The sequence below is a fragment of the Carcharhinus amblyrhynchos genome, chromosome 14 (genome assembly GCF_965287045.1).
Source record: "Carcharhinus amblyrhynchos chromosome 14, sCarAmb.v2.hapA, whole genome shotgun sequence".
Taxonomy (NCBI): domain Eukaryota; kingdom Metazoa; phylum Chordata; class Chondrichthyes; order Carcharhiniformes; family Carcharhinidae; genus Carcharhinus; species Carcharhinus amblyrhynchos.
Genome location: NC_137337.1, coordinates 56,691,153 through 56,706,119, shown reverse-complemented (window position 1 = coordinate 56,706,119; position 14,967 = coordinate 56,691,153). Strand labels below are relative to the sequence as shown.

General features: G+C 44.0%; 1 protein-coding gene across 7 annotated transcripts in view; it reads right to left on the bottom strand.

The window, feature by feature from the left end:
- Positions 1-14,967, bottom strand: part of LOC145352695 (papilin-like) — a 201,368-nt gene that overhangs the window by 6,053 nt on the left and 180,348 nt on the right. For all 7 annotated transcript variants that reach the window (XM_080202920.1, XM_080202919.1, XM_080202921.1 and 4 more), the window contains 2 exons: positions 6,058-6,166; positions 5,084-5,244 (listed from right to left, as the gene is read on the bottom strand). In XM_080202920.1, the coding sequence (XP_080059046.1) occupies positions 5,084-5,244; positions 6,058-6,166 (270 nt within the window). The remainder of the gene's footprint in view (positions 1-5,083; positions 5,245-6,057; positions 6,167-14,967) is intronic.

Sequence of the window (14,967 nt, the reverse complement as noted above, 5' to 3'; positions counted from 1 at the left end):
TCTTTTGGTTATATGATCTGCTCCTTCAGTTGCTTTCCCAGTAGTGACTTAATACATCAGGTTAATTCAAATAAGAGTTGTTGTTTTTGTTATATTTGTTTATACAGCTGTATGGTATATTTCTGTAACCTATAAAATAACAGCTGTGAAGGATGTATAACTGAAATGAAGCATATTTAATGCAAATCTTTTTTGTTCCTATTATATACAGTACAATCAGGATACTTACCTTTGGCACCAGGCTATTGGTTATGAGAACATGTATTCACTGACAGATTATTTCCCAGCAGGGGTCATGGAATAGCGACATAGCAGCTTGGGGCTGATTTTACTCTCTCATTCTTCCCCGCTGGGAGACTGAGTTTAATCTGAGCACTGCTGAAACCTCAGATTAATTCAGTTGATTAAGCACTGCCATAATGGCCAGTAAAAACAGGACAGCTCCCCAACGTAAGGAAAGCTTAGAACCACTTTACAGGGTTGCCGCCATGTTGCTGACATTGAAGTGCATTCCCCCCTCAAAACAAGTGGAGAGACTGCCAGCTTCATGGAGGTGGCCTCCCTGTGGCAGCCCTGGAGGGAAAGGGGTGGCCATTGAAACCATGGGCAGGTAACACAGCCTCCACTGCTTAACAATCTGAACCCCCCACCCCACCCCCTGCAAGGCACTCCCCTGCCCCCTAAATTCTTAACATTTTATTTACTTATCTGGCCACGGTCTCCTACCTGCCTTTGTAGTACCCACCTCTCCCAGTGGTGATGCTTCAGAGTTGCCAGCCCTCTGATTGGGCTGACAATGGCAGAAGCCTGCAGGCAGCATGAGACCCAGTTATTGCAGTCCCATAGCCCAGGGTAAAATTCAGCCCAGTGCCTCTGCTGAATCAGATCTGCATGAGGGTACTAGTTTGAACACATATTCATATAACAGCAGATCAATACTGGAGCATCCTCATCTACACTCTACCCTCAACAACATCATCAGCTTCCACAAGTGTGCTGATGACGTTCAGTTTTATTTCTCCTAGGCAACTGCAGAACAGTGAATGCAGTGGTTATGATTTTTCATAATTCTCTTGATTCTAGAATGATCTTCGCCGATTGGAAGTAGGCAATTTTTTTCAGTGTAGTAATCACCAAGTAATAGCTTCTGCAGTGGCTAAATGGAGCTGTCTCCTCCGCTAAATATTGTCAGGTGCTGTTTTCAATGATGTGAGTCACTGCCTGGGGAGGATTATAGTTGCAGTCTGTGTTCCCTGCAAAACTTGACAGGTGGCAATTTGCTGTGCAAAGGCCTTGGACAGTGTGGAAATGGTTAAAGAGTGCCCAATGTTGGCAAGACATGTTGAAGCTGGGTGGGTGGGCTGTGGGATATGTGTTAGTAAATGTAACACTGCTATTCAATAAAGGAGGGAGTGAAAAAAAAACAGGGAACTACAGGCCAGTTAGCCAGACATCAGTAGTTGGAGAAATGCTGGGATCTTAAAGATTTTAATAATTAATCATAAAATTATCAAAGTCATTGTTTTTACAAAAGGGAAATTGTTTTACACAAATTTAGACTTCTATGAGGATGTAACTTGTATAATAGATAAAGGGGAGACAGTGCTTGTATTTCAAAAGGGTTTTCAAGGAGTTACCACACAAGAGCTAAAGGCAAGATAATGGTTTGTGGTTAATTGGTTAATGGACATGAAGCAGAGAGTACGTGGGGCGTTTTCAAGTTGGAAGGATGTAATAGTGGAGTTACATAAGGATCAGGCTGCTGGAGCCTCAGCTGTTTACAATCCAAATGAATGACTTAGACGAAGGGATTGAGAGTAATGTATCCAAATTGGCTGATGATACAAAGTTAGGTGGGGATGTAAGCTATGAAGAGGGCACAACACAGATACAAAGAGATTATAGCCAGGTTAACTAACTAGATAAGAAAGTGGCAGATTGCATATAATGTGGGAAAATGCAATAAAAATATAAAAGATTTTTTTTCAACGTTCTTATATGTTTCTATTCAGAGAGATGTGGGTAGAGGCAAACATAGTTTATAGGCGCAACAAGCAATTTAAAAGGCAAATGACAACAGGATTGAAGTACTAGAATAAAAGGGTCTTGCTACAATAATACAGGTTTTGGTGAGACCACACCTGAAATACTGCATGCAGTTTTGGTCACCAATTCTAAGGAAAGGTATAATTGCATTGGAGGCAGTATGGCATAGGTTCACTCTGGTTCCTGGGATGAGAGCTTGCCCTACTATGAGATGCTGAGTAAATTCTGTAGAGTAAAGAGGAATGAGAGGTAATCTTATTAAAACATTCAAAATTCTGGAGGTGCCTTACATGGTAGACATTTCCCCTGGATGGAGAATCTAACACAATGGGGCATTGTCCACCCCAGAGGTCTGTGGGTGTTCCATTGCTGACCTTATCCAAGACTGAAATCAACAATAGATTTTTGATTTGTCAGGAAGTTAAGAGAGTGGGGTAGAGGATCAGCCATTATACTGAATGTCAGAGCAAACTCCAGGGGCTAAATGGTCTTCCCTGCTCTTATTTCTCGTGCTAATACTCCATCACCATGCTCCAATTCAACATCAGAAAGAGCAAAGTTGCCATTTTAATCTCTGCCATTAAACAGCAGTTCCTTACAACAGTTTTAATTTCTTCCCAACTACACTCCAAACCCTGTTCTATTTAAGCCACATCCACAAAATTCCCAGCCTATTGACTAACGCCACTAGACATTTTCCACTACACATTATCTGCCTCCATCTAGAGTTCAGGCCCTTCAATAGTAAAACTTTTATCCATGATCGAGAATGAATTATTCCAGTTCTCCATTTTGTCCCAAGAAAGTAATGTTCTGTTAGTTACGTGTCCATTATCTCCCATTACTGACTCACAATTCACAGATTTCCTCCTCCTCTCAATAAGTGATCTTTGATCTCCCTGCCCAAATGTTCAATTCACTGAAATCTTGTCACTGCCACAAGGTGTTTGTCACCTCAAACCCTTCAGTCCTTCTCAAAATCCACCTTCTTAACTAAACTTGTTATCCCTGCACTATGTCCTCATGTTTCCCCATCTATTTTCCCCCTCTGCAAATGAGTTATTATTTTAAAAATAAACAAGTTCAATGAAGCAGAACTGTTCTTCCTGATATATATATCAATGACTTAGACTGTAGTGTTCAGGGATGGTTTCAAAGTTTGTGGATGATACAAAGACTGGAAACTGATGAGGATAATTTTTTTACTTTGAAATATTGGTGGATTGGGCAGACAAGAGGCAAATGAAGTTCTGTTCAAAGAAGTGTGAGGTGATTCATTTTGGCAGGAAGAATAGGGAAAGACAGTATAAAGTAAAAGGAGAAACTTTAAAAAAAATTTAAAAATCAAGAGATCTCATATATATGTACATAAGTCACTGAAGGTGACAGGTATACTAAGTTTCATTAATAAAGGCATCAAGTTCAAGAGTAAGATGGCCATTTTGAGCTTATGCAAGATATTACTTAAGACTCATGGTACTTAAGACTTAAGGTATTACTTAAAACTATGTCCAGTTCGCACCAAAACCTCAGGAAGGATGTGAAGGAATTGGAGAGAGTATAAAGGGGATTAGAGTCATAGAGCTTTACTGCACAGAAACAGGCTCTTTGGACCATCAGCCCATCATGTCTGCTTCAGCCATCAAGCACCCATCCTAATTTCATTTTCCAGTACTTGGCCCATAGACCCCAAGGTCTTCATAAGAATGATCCCAGGGTTAATGAACTGTCGCTTTGAGGACAACTTGGAGAAGTTATGACTTAAGAAAGCTGAGAGGAGACTAGGTGGACGTATTCAAGATCCTGAGGAGTATGGATAAGATTAATACTGAGAAGCTCCCTCCAGAATACATCAAGAACTAGAGGGCAGAGATTTAAAATAATGGACAAGAAAAGTAGAAGTTACGTGGGGAAAACTGTTCACCCAGAGGGTGGTTGGAGTCAGGAGGAAATGTCTCAAAGGTAGAGGCAGATTCATTTGAGATATTCAAAAGGGAATTTGACTGCTATCTGAGAGGAAAGAATGTACAAGATTACAGAGATAAGGCAGGGGAGTGGGATGAAGTAAAATGCTCCTTTGGAGAGCCAGTGCAGACTTGATGGGCTGAATGGCCTCATTCTGCACTGTTAAGATTCTGTGATACACGGGTTGCAAGTTTTTCCAGCAAGTTTGAAAATTCTGAAGAACTTATTCTGAAAGTAAGTGAACCATTGCACAAGGAACAGAAATGAAGCAGATCCAGCCTGCACTCTATATACTGAGCAATAGAGAGAATTCCTCACTGCCAAATTCACTCTGATGCAGCTAACTGCAAACAGGAGTGGTATGAGTAAGATAAAAACAGCAGACTGTTAGGAGAAGAACGTCATGGGTTTCAGGGATCCCTGCAGGGGCAGCTAATGTCAAAAAGGTTCCAAGGGTTAGGGCAGCTAATGTCATATGTTTCAAGGTGGAATTAATATAGCGATGATTTCATAGAGGAAGTTAATGTTTGTGTGTTATGGGAGATATCAGGAAGGGGAGGCTGGGATTAAGTAGGGGAAATGCATTGGGATTAAATTAGGGAATTGAGTTGGGGAATTGGGCTGGGGTTAAATTGGGAAATCAGGTTGGGATCAAGTTGGGGAATTGGGTTTTGATTAAATTGGGGAATGCTGGGATTAAGTTGGGAAATGCAGTTCTCATTGTTTACCACAAATTTTCAGTTCACTGGTTTAACTAAAATGAATGGAAAGTTACAAACCTTGGTATTAATAAAGTTCAATACATCTGCTGACCATCAATAAACTTAATCTTGTTAAAGAGAACACATTAATGACATCAACCTTAATCATTGCAGCTTGGTACTTCCTGGGCTGGGGAAATGGTACAATATTTTTACATTTCATTTGCTGTCAATAATCACATTAAATACGCACAGTCCCTGTAATTTAAGGGTTAGAACAATTGATGCACTTAATCTGAAGGGGGGAAACGGGGAGGATGCTGTGATTTGGTTGTGAAGCAAACCGAGATGTGACTGAAGTCAATACTCACATGTGACTGTCAACTCAGCACTTGCACTGACTGAGTGAGAGCCGCTGTACACATTGCAGGTGTAAGTACCAGAATCTCCCAACTCAACATTGTGCAAAGTCAAAGTACCATCTGGTGAAATGTAGATGTGCTCCCCATCTGCACTCAAAGGAATTCCATTCCTGTTTTAGAGAGATGAATAGGTCATAAATTGCTTTCTGCAACTCCTCCCCTTCCATTTACAGGTGTACTCTGTGAAAATTATAAAGTAGGCTCTTTTGCATCAATCGCTTGTTGGTGCTGGGATGGAGGATGTAGGGAGGAGGTTGGGGGAGGAAGGGAAGAAGAGGAATAATGAATGTTCAAACTGTTTTAGCAAGAGTAGGAAATGAATTTGATCTTCAGTCACTAATTATTTGTATTGTTTCACTCTCGAAAGGGATGTCTTGCAGCTAGTGGAAGGTTCCCTAATGGGGACTGAATGAAAGAAGGCAAAAAAACCCTTGCATTTATAAAGCATCTTTCATGGCATCAGGAAGTCCTGCATTTTTTTTGCAGCCAATTATTCAAGTGTAATCGCTATAGTAATGTAGATAATGTGGCAAGCATATTTACAAAGAACAAGAACCCACAAATAGCAATGTGATAAATACCAGATAACCAGTTTTTAATGATGTTGCTCAAGGTATAAATCTTGATTAGGACACTGGGATAACAACCCCTGCCTCTGTGCACCACCAGACCTTCAGCAAGGTCTCAGCTTAACATCTGATCCAAAAGATGGCACCTCCAACAGTACAGATTTGAACATAAGACTCAGGGGCAAGTCTGCTACCATTGCTTCTCCCCGTAGAGTGGAGACAGATATTGAAGGAGAGTTAATAATTACAACCAACCAATCATGAGGCCAATGGGATTAAAAAGATTTAAAGCTCCTCCCCTCATATAGGGTTAGAGTGTACTGTGCTTTGCTTTATTTCATATTGTCCGGTTACCTTGTCCATCGTATATTAACATTAGCAGCAGCCACCATACATGGAAATTCAGCTGTTCCTCGTGAGGCCACACGTAAATTCTGGGGAGGTCTTGTAATCTTCAGCTCTCCTGATGGACACAAAACTCATTTTAGTTTTTTTCAATTCTCTTTGGTGTCAAGAGGAAGAGAATGCCAATAACTTTCCCAAGACAGCTAAACTCTGAAAACCTGGTCCTGCTGCTATTTTCACTGCTTCCCTAAGCAGCAGGAGTTCTCGTGTCTCACTTTGAGACACTATTGGGAAATCTCACAAAAATACTGAGAGAAATCAATTCTCAGCAGCAAGAGATGACTCTGCCACCCACAGGATCATCAATATCATTTATTTCTCAAAAGAAAACAGAACCTATTTTTGTTAAATGCAGGGAGGGTTATGAAGAAAGGCCACATTGCAATAATGTAAGGAAATGTTTCCATATGCAATTTGCAATGAAAGGAATGTTCAAGGGCATATTTTCTGTACAAAACAATCACTTCCAGTAAAAAACCCACTCCTGCAGTTCTGTCATTTCCAGGTTTCTATTGAAAATATTTTATAATGTTATATTTCAAAGCTGTAACGTGAAGGAGAAAATGTTTCAATCCAGGCTTAATGCTAAACTGGGGTAATGCACTATCCCCAATACCTCCCACATAAAATGCTGACTCTGGGTGCAAGGAGAAGATTTTAAAGATATGAATATGATGGAGAGGAAAAGAATCTCTGGTCCATACAGCCCTCATAAGAATATGGTGCTTGATCCATTGGACAGTTCCAATGTACCACAGCGAAAAACTGCACTGACCTCCTCAGAAGACAAACACGGACACGATGGACAGAGTACTCTCCATCGTCCAGTACTTCCCCAGAGCAGAAAAGCTATGACATCTTCTCCGGAGCCTTCAACATGTCATCGATGAAAATGAACATCTCACCAAGGCCACCTCCACTACTTGCCTTCAAACAACCATGCAACCTCAAACAGACCACTGTCCGCAGCAAACTACCCAGCCTTCAGGAAAACAATGATCACGACACCACACAACCCTGCCACAGCAACCTCTACAAGATGTGCCAGATCATCGACACGCATGCCATCATCTCACGTGAGAACACCATCCACCAGGTACACGTACATACACTTGCGACTTGGCCAAAAAATGTTATTTTTCTTCAAATATTTTCATTGGTGCTTGAAATGTCAGTCAGTGGGGTTAAGTGATGCACTTGTGAGATGTGGGAGATCCGTGACGCTTCCAACATCTCGGAGACTATGTCTGCAGGAAGTCCACTCAATTACAGATCCTTACAGAATGCATGGATAGGTTGGAGCAGCAGTTGGACGCACTTAGGAACATGAAGGAGGTGGAAAGTGTCATAGATAGGAGCTTTAGAGACCTGGTCACACCGAAGGTGCAGGCTAATAGATGGGTGACCACCAGAAGGGGCAGGCAGTCAGTGCAGGAACCCCCTGTGGTCATCTAATACATACCATTTTGGACACTACTTGGGGAGATGGACTATCAGGGGATACCAGCAGCAGTAGCCAAAGCAGTGATACCACAGCTGGCTCTGTTGTTAAGCAGGGAGGGACAAAGAGCACTAGAGCAATAGTTATAGGGGACTTCATAGTTAGGGATACAGATAGGTGTTTCTGTGGACCTGAAAGAGACTCCAGGATGGTATGTCGCCTCCCTGGTACCAGGACATCTCTGAATGGACAGAAAGCATTCTGAAGGGAGAGGGTGAAGAGCCAGAGGCTGTGGTACATATTGGTGCTAACGACGAAGGCAGGATGAGTAATGAGGTCCTGCAGCAGCAGTTTAGGGAGTTAGGGAGAAAGTTAAAAAGCAGGATTTCTAGGGTTATAATCTCAGGATTACTCCCTATGCCACATGCTAGTGAGGTTAGGAATAGGCAGAAAGTGCAGCTCAATACGTGGCTAAACAGCTGGTGTAGGAGGGAGGGTTTCAGATATCTGGCCCATTGGAGTCTCTTGCAGGGCAGACAGGACCTGTACAAGAAGGATGCATTGCATCTAAACTAGAGGGGCACAAATATTCTGGCTGGGAGGTTTGCTAGTGTCACACGGAAGGATTTAAACTGGTTTGGGGGGGGGGGGTGTGGGACCCAAAGCAAAGGTGAATTAACTGAAGGGGAACGAGAGAGGAGGGCCAGTAAGACTGAGAAACAGCAGGCAGGAGATTGCAAATCAGAGAGGCTCTGGTGGACTGAAGTGCATTTGTTTGAATGCAAGTGTAACAGGTAAGGCAGATGAACTTAGAGCTTGGATTAATATTAGAAACTATGATGTAGTTGCCATTACAGAGACTTGGTTAAGGGAAGGACGGGATTGGCAGCTTAACATTCCAGGATATAGTTGTCTCAGGCAGGATAGAGGGGGATGTAAAAGGGATGGGGGAGTTGCACTACTGGCTAAGGAGAATATCACAGCTGTACTGCAGGAGGACACCTTAGAGAGCTCATACAGCGAGGCAATATGGGTAGAGCTCAGGAATAGGAAAGGTGTAGTCACAATGTTGGGGGTCTACTATAGGCCACCCAACTGCCAGCAGGAGATTGAGGAACAGATATATAGGCAGATTTTGGCAAGGTGTAAAAGTAACGAGGTTGTTGTGGGGGAGATTTTAGTTTCCCCTATATTGACTGGGACTCGCTTAGTGCTAGGGGCATGGACGGTGCAGAGTTTGTAAGGAGCATCCAGGAGGACTTCTTGAAACAGTATGTAGATAGCCCAACTAGGGATGAGGCCATACTGGACCTGTATTGGGGAATGAGCCTGGTCAGGTGGTCGATATTTCAGTAGGGGAGCAATTCGGGAACAATGACCACAATTCAGGAAGCTTTAAGATACTGATGGATAAAGATAAGTGTCGTCCTCAAGTTGAGATGCTAAATTGGGTAAGGCTAATTACTACAATATTAAGCAGAAACTGAAGAATGTAGGTTGGGGGCAGATGTTTGAGGGCAAATCAACATCTGACATGTGGGAAGCTTTCAAGTGTAAGTTGATAGGGATTCAGGACCAGCACATTCCTGTAAGGATGAAGGATAAGTATGGCAAGTTTTGGGAACCTTGGATAACGAGAGATATTGTGAGCCTAGTCAAAGAGAAAAAGGAAGCATTTGTCAAAACTAGGAGGCTGGGAACACAAGGCAAGTGTGGAATACAAGGAAAGTAGAAAGAAATTTAAGCAAGGAGTAAGGACGACTAAAAGGGGTTATGAAAATGCATTGGCCAGCAGGGTAAAGCAAAATCCCAAGGCTTTTACACATATATAAAGAGCAAGAGGGTAGCTAGGGAGAGGGTTGGCCCTCTCAAGGACAAGGGAGGAATCTATGTGTGGAGCCAGAGGAAATGGGTGAGGTATTAAATGAGTACTTCGTGTCAGTATTCACCAAAGAGAAGGACTTGGTGGATGATGAATCTGGGAAAGGATATCTAGATAGTTTGAGTCATGTTGAGATCAAAAAGGAGGAAGTATTGGGGTTCTTTGTATCCTCACTGGCTACAGGGGAGATTCCAGAGGATTGGAGAATAGCCAATGTTGTTCCTTTGTTTAAGAAGGGTAGCAAGAAAAGTCCAGGTAATTACAAGCCAGTGAGCCTTACATCAGTGGTAGGGAAATTATTAGAGAGGATTCTTCAAGACAGGATTTATTCCCACTTGGAAATAAGTGGACATATTAGTGAGAGGCAACATGGTTTTGTAAAGGGGAGGTTGTGTCTCACGAACTTGATCGAGTTTTTAAAGGAAGTGACAATGATGATTGATGAGGGTAGGGCAGTGGATGTTGTCTACATGGACTTCAGTAAGGCCTTTGACAAGGTCCGTTATGGCAGATTGGTGCAGAAGGTGAAGTCACATGGGATCAGAGGTGAGCTGGCAAGGTGGATACAAAACTGGCTCGGTCAGACAGAGGGTAGCAGTGGGAGGGTGTGTTTCTGAATGGAGGGCTGTGACAAGTGGCATTCCTCAGGGACCTCTGCTGTTTGTAATATATATAAATGATTTGGAGGAAAATGTGACTGCTTTGATAAGTAAGTTTGCGGATGGCGCAAAGGTTGTGGATTTATGGATAGCGATGAACATAGAACATAGAACATAGAACATTACAGCGCAGAACAGGCCCTTCGGCCCACGATGTTGCGCCGACCAGTTACAAAAACAATGACCCACTAGCCTATACCAATCCCTTTTCGTCCATAAACCTATCCAGAGATCTCTTAAACGCCCCCAAACTAGACGCATTTACAACTGCAGCAGGCAGGGCATTCCAATCCCTCACCACCCGCTGGGTAAAGAACCTACCCCTGACATCCGTCCTGTAGCTACCCCCCCTTAATTTAAAGCCATGCCCCCTCGTGCTAGCTTTCTCCATCCGAGGAAAAAGGCTATCACTATCCACCCTATCTAAACCTCTAATCATCTTATATGTTTCAATAAGATCCCCTCTTAGCCGCCTTCTTTCCAACGAAAACAACCCTAGATCCCTCAGTCTCTCCTCATAGGACCTCCCCACCATACCAGGCAACATCCTAGTAAACCTCCTCTGCACCCTCTCCAACGCCTCCACATCCTTCTTGTAATGCGGGGACCAGAACTGCACACAGTACTCCAAGTGCGGCCGCACTAGAGTAGTGTACAGTTGCAACATTACACTGCGACTCCTAAATTCAATCCCCCTACCAATAAACGCCAAGACACCGTACGCCTTCTTGACAACCTTATCTACTTGATTCCCAACTTTCAGGGATCTATGTACACACACACCTAGATCCCTCTGTTCATCCACACTATTCAAAGTCCTCCCGTTAGCCCTATACTCGACACATCTGTTGCTCCTACCAAAGTGAATTACCTCACACTTCTCCGCATTAAATTCCATCCGCCACCTCTCGGCCCAGCTCTGCAACCTATCTAAGTCTCCCTGCAGACTATGACACCCTTCCTCACAATCTACCACACCTCCAACTTTGGTGTCATCAGCAAATTTACTAATCCACCCAACTATACCCTCATCCAGATCATTAATAAAAATTACAAACAACAGTGGCCCCAAAACAGATCCCTGAGGCACACCACTCGTAACTGCACTCCATGATGAATATTTACCATCCACCACCACCCTCTGTCTCCTATCTGATAGCCAATTCCTGATCCAACTTCCTAGATTACCCACAATCCCATACATCTGCATTTTCTGCAGAAGCCTACCATGGTGAACCTTATCGAACGCCTTACTAAAATCCATGTATACCACGTCAACTGCCTTACCCCCATCCACCTCTTTGGTCACCTTCTCAAAAAACTCAATAAGGTTAGTAAGGCACGACCTACCTGCTACAAAACCATGCTGACTATTTCTAATCAATTCATTACACTCCAAATAACTATAAATCCTATCCCTAATAATTTTTTCTAAAACCTTGCCCACAACAGAAGTAAGACTCACCGGTCTATAATTCCCGGCAAAGTCTCTGTTCCCCTTCTTAAACAATGGGACAACATTCGCTATCCTCCAATCCTCCGGGACTACACCAGAGACCAATGACGACCTGAAGATCTGAGCCAGAGGCTCTGCAATCACCTCTCTAGCCTCCCAGAGAATCCTAGGGTAGATCCCATCCGGACCAGGGGACTTATCTATTTTCAGCCCCTCAAGAATTTCCAGCACATCCTCTTTATCAACCGTAATACTGTCTATTTTACACCCCTGCAACCCAATGTCCTCCTCAGCTATATTCATGTCCCCCTGCGTGAACACCGAAGAGAAATATTGGTTCAATACTTCTCCAATCTCCTCCGGTTCCACACACAACTTCCCCCTGCTGTCTGTAACTGGCCCTAATCTTGCCCTGACCAACCTTCTGTTCTTGACATACTTATAGAACGCCTTAGGATTCTCCTTAATCCTATCAGCCAAAGTCTTCTCATGTCCTCTTTTAGCCCTTCTCAACTCACTCTTCAACTCCCTCCTAGCCAATCTAAAGCTTTCTAGTGCACTATCTGAGCCCTCCAATCTCATCCGAACATAAGCCTCCTTTTTCTTTTTAACCATCGACTCAACTCTTTTAGTGCACCACGGTTCCCTAGATCTACCAAATCCACCATGCCTGACAGGGACATACCTATCAAGGACTCGCAGTAGCTGCTCCTTGAAAAAATTCCACATTTCAGATGTTCCCAGTCCCTGTAATCCCCTAATCCAATCCATGCTTCCTAATTCACTCCTGATAGCCTCATAATCGCCCTTACCCCAGCTAAAATTGCTGACCCGAGGTTCACGCCTATCTCTTCCCATCACTAAGGTGAACGTAACCGAATTGTGGTCACTATCACCAAAATGCACACCAACTTCCAAGTCTAGCACCTGGTCTGGCTCATTTCCCAGCACCAAATCCAATATAGCCTCACCTCTAGTTGGCCTGTCTACATACTGAGACAAAAAACCTTCCTGCACGCTTTGTACAAACACTGACCCCTCTAGCGAGCTAGAACTATAGCAACTCCAATCAATATTCGTAAAGTTAAAGTCCCCCATAACAATTACCCTATTACTTTCACTCCTAACCAGGATTGTCTCCGCAATCCTTTCCTCAACCTCTCTAGAACTTTTAGGAGGTCTATAAAAGACTCCCAACAGGGTGACCTCTCCTCTCCTATTTCTAATCTCCGCCCATACTACCTCAACTGACAAGTCCTCATCAAACTTTCTCTCCGACACTGTGATACAGTCCTTGACTAGCAATGCTACCCCACCCCCCCTTCTACCTTCTTCTCTACTCCGACTAAAGCATTTGTACCCCGGAACCTGCAACATCCATTCCTGACCCTGCTCTATCCATGTCTCAGAAATGGCCACAACATCAAAGTCCCAGGTACTGATCCACGCTGCAAGTTCATCCACTTTATTGCGAATACTCCTCGCATTAAAGTACACGCATTTCAAACCCTGCTCCGCCCCACCCCCACTATGCCGTGCCTTGCATTCCCCAACTATGCCCCCCTCACTTTCACCCCCATTCCTCACTATCCCTCCCCCCCTCCGAATCAGTTTAAACCTTCCTGCATCGCTTTTGCAAATTTACCCCCCAGGATATTGATTCCCCTCTGGTTCAGGTGTAGACCATCCCTCTTATAGAGGTCCCACCTTCCCCAGAATGAGCCCCAATTGCTCAAGTACCTGAACCCCTCCCTCCTGCACCATCCCCTCAGCCACGAGTTCAAACTTTCCCTCTCCCTATTCCTCTCTAAACTATCCCGTGGCACAGGCAAGAGTCCAGATATAACTACTCTTTCTGACTTCGCCTTTAGTTTCCACCCCAACTCCATAAATCTTTGCTTAATATCCCCTTCCCTTAATCTCCCTATGTCATGTGTCCCCACATGAACTATAACTTGGGGTTGATCTCCCTCTCCCCTAAGAGTCCTGAATACTCTGTCCGATACATCCTGGACCCCAGCCCCTGGTAGGCAACACACCAGCCCAGAGTCCCTACCCTTACCTCCAACTCTCCTATCCGTCCCCATAACTGTGGAGTCCCCAATCACGAGGCCCACTCTCTTACCCCTAACCACCTGAGGCTTGCCAATAGGCTCACCCCCAGAGACCTGCTCCCTTTGGCTATCCCCAGTTGATTTCTCCTCAACTGTAGCCTCCAGGACCGAGAACCTATTTTGGAGGGGAACAGCCCCAGGGGATTGTCCCCCCAACTGCTTTTTGCCCCTCTTCCTGGCAGTGACCCAAGACTTATTCCTAGGAGTGACTATCTCCTTATAACTCCTTTCTATGTCTGCCTCCACTTCCCGAATTATACGGAGCTCCTCTAATTCCCCTTCCAGCTCCTTTACACGCTCCTCCAGAAACTGCAATCTAACACACTTCCCACAAGTAAAATCACCTGAAACACTGTGGGAGTCCCTCACTACATACATCCCACAGGAGATGCAGCTTACAGCCTGAACTGCCATCCCTGAATCAATTACCAGCAGAAAAGTAAAAATATAAAAAAAAACTTCCCTCACACTTATAATTAGGTTAGAGGAGGTGGAAGGGTGGGATTCTCTACCAGTGTAGAGAATCGGGAATCCTCTCTGCACTAATTTATAGGACCATCAGAGGGTACAGCAGGATATAGATTAGTTGGAGACTTGGGCTGAGAGATGGCAGATGGAGTTTAATCTGGACAAATGTGAGATAATGCATTTTGGAAGGTCTAATACAGATAGGAACTATACAGTAAATGGCAGAATCCTTAGGAGTATTGATAGGCAAAGGGATCTGGGTGTACAGGTACACAGGTCACTGAAAGTGGCAATGCAGGTGGAGAAGGTAGTCAAAAAGGCATACAGCATGCTTGCCTTCACCAGCTGGGGCACTGAGTTTAAAAATTGGCAAGTCATGTTGCAGCTTTATAGAACCTTAGTGAGGCCGCACTTGCAATATAGTGTTCAATTCTGGTCGCCACACTACCAGAAAGATGTGGAGGCTTTGGAGAGGGTACAGAAAAGATTTACCAGGATGTTGCCTGGTATGGAGGACACTAGCTATGAGAAGAGGTTGGAGAAACTTGGTTTGTTCTCACTGGAACAACGGAGGTTGAGGGGTGACTTGATAGAAGTCTACAAGATTACGAGGAGCATTGTCAGAGGGGATAGTCAGAAGCTTTTTCCCAGGGTGGAAGAGACAATTACTAGGGGGCACAGGTTTAAGGTGCGAGGGGCAAGGTTTAAAAGAGATGTACGAGGCAGATTTTTTTACAGAGAGAGTGGTGGGGGCCTGGAACTCGTTGCCAGGGAAGGTAGTTGGCACATGAATGAGATGGGAATAGAGGGATATGGTCCCTGGAAGGGCAGGGGGTTTA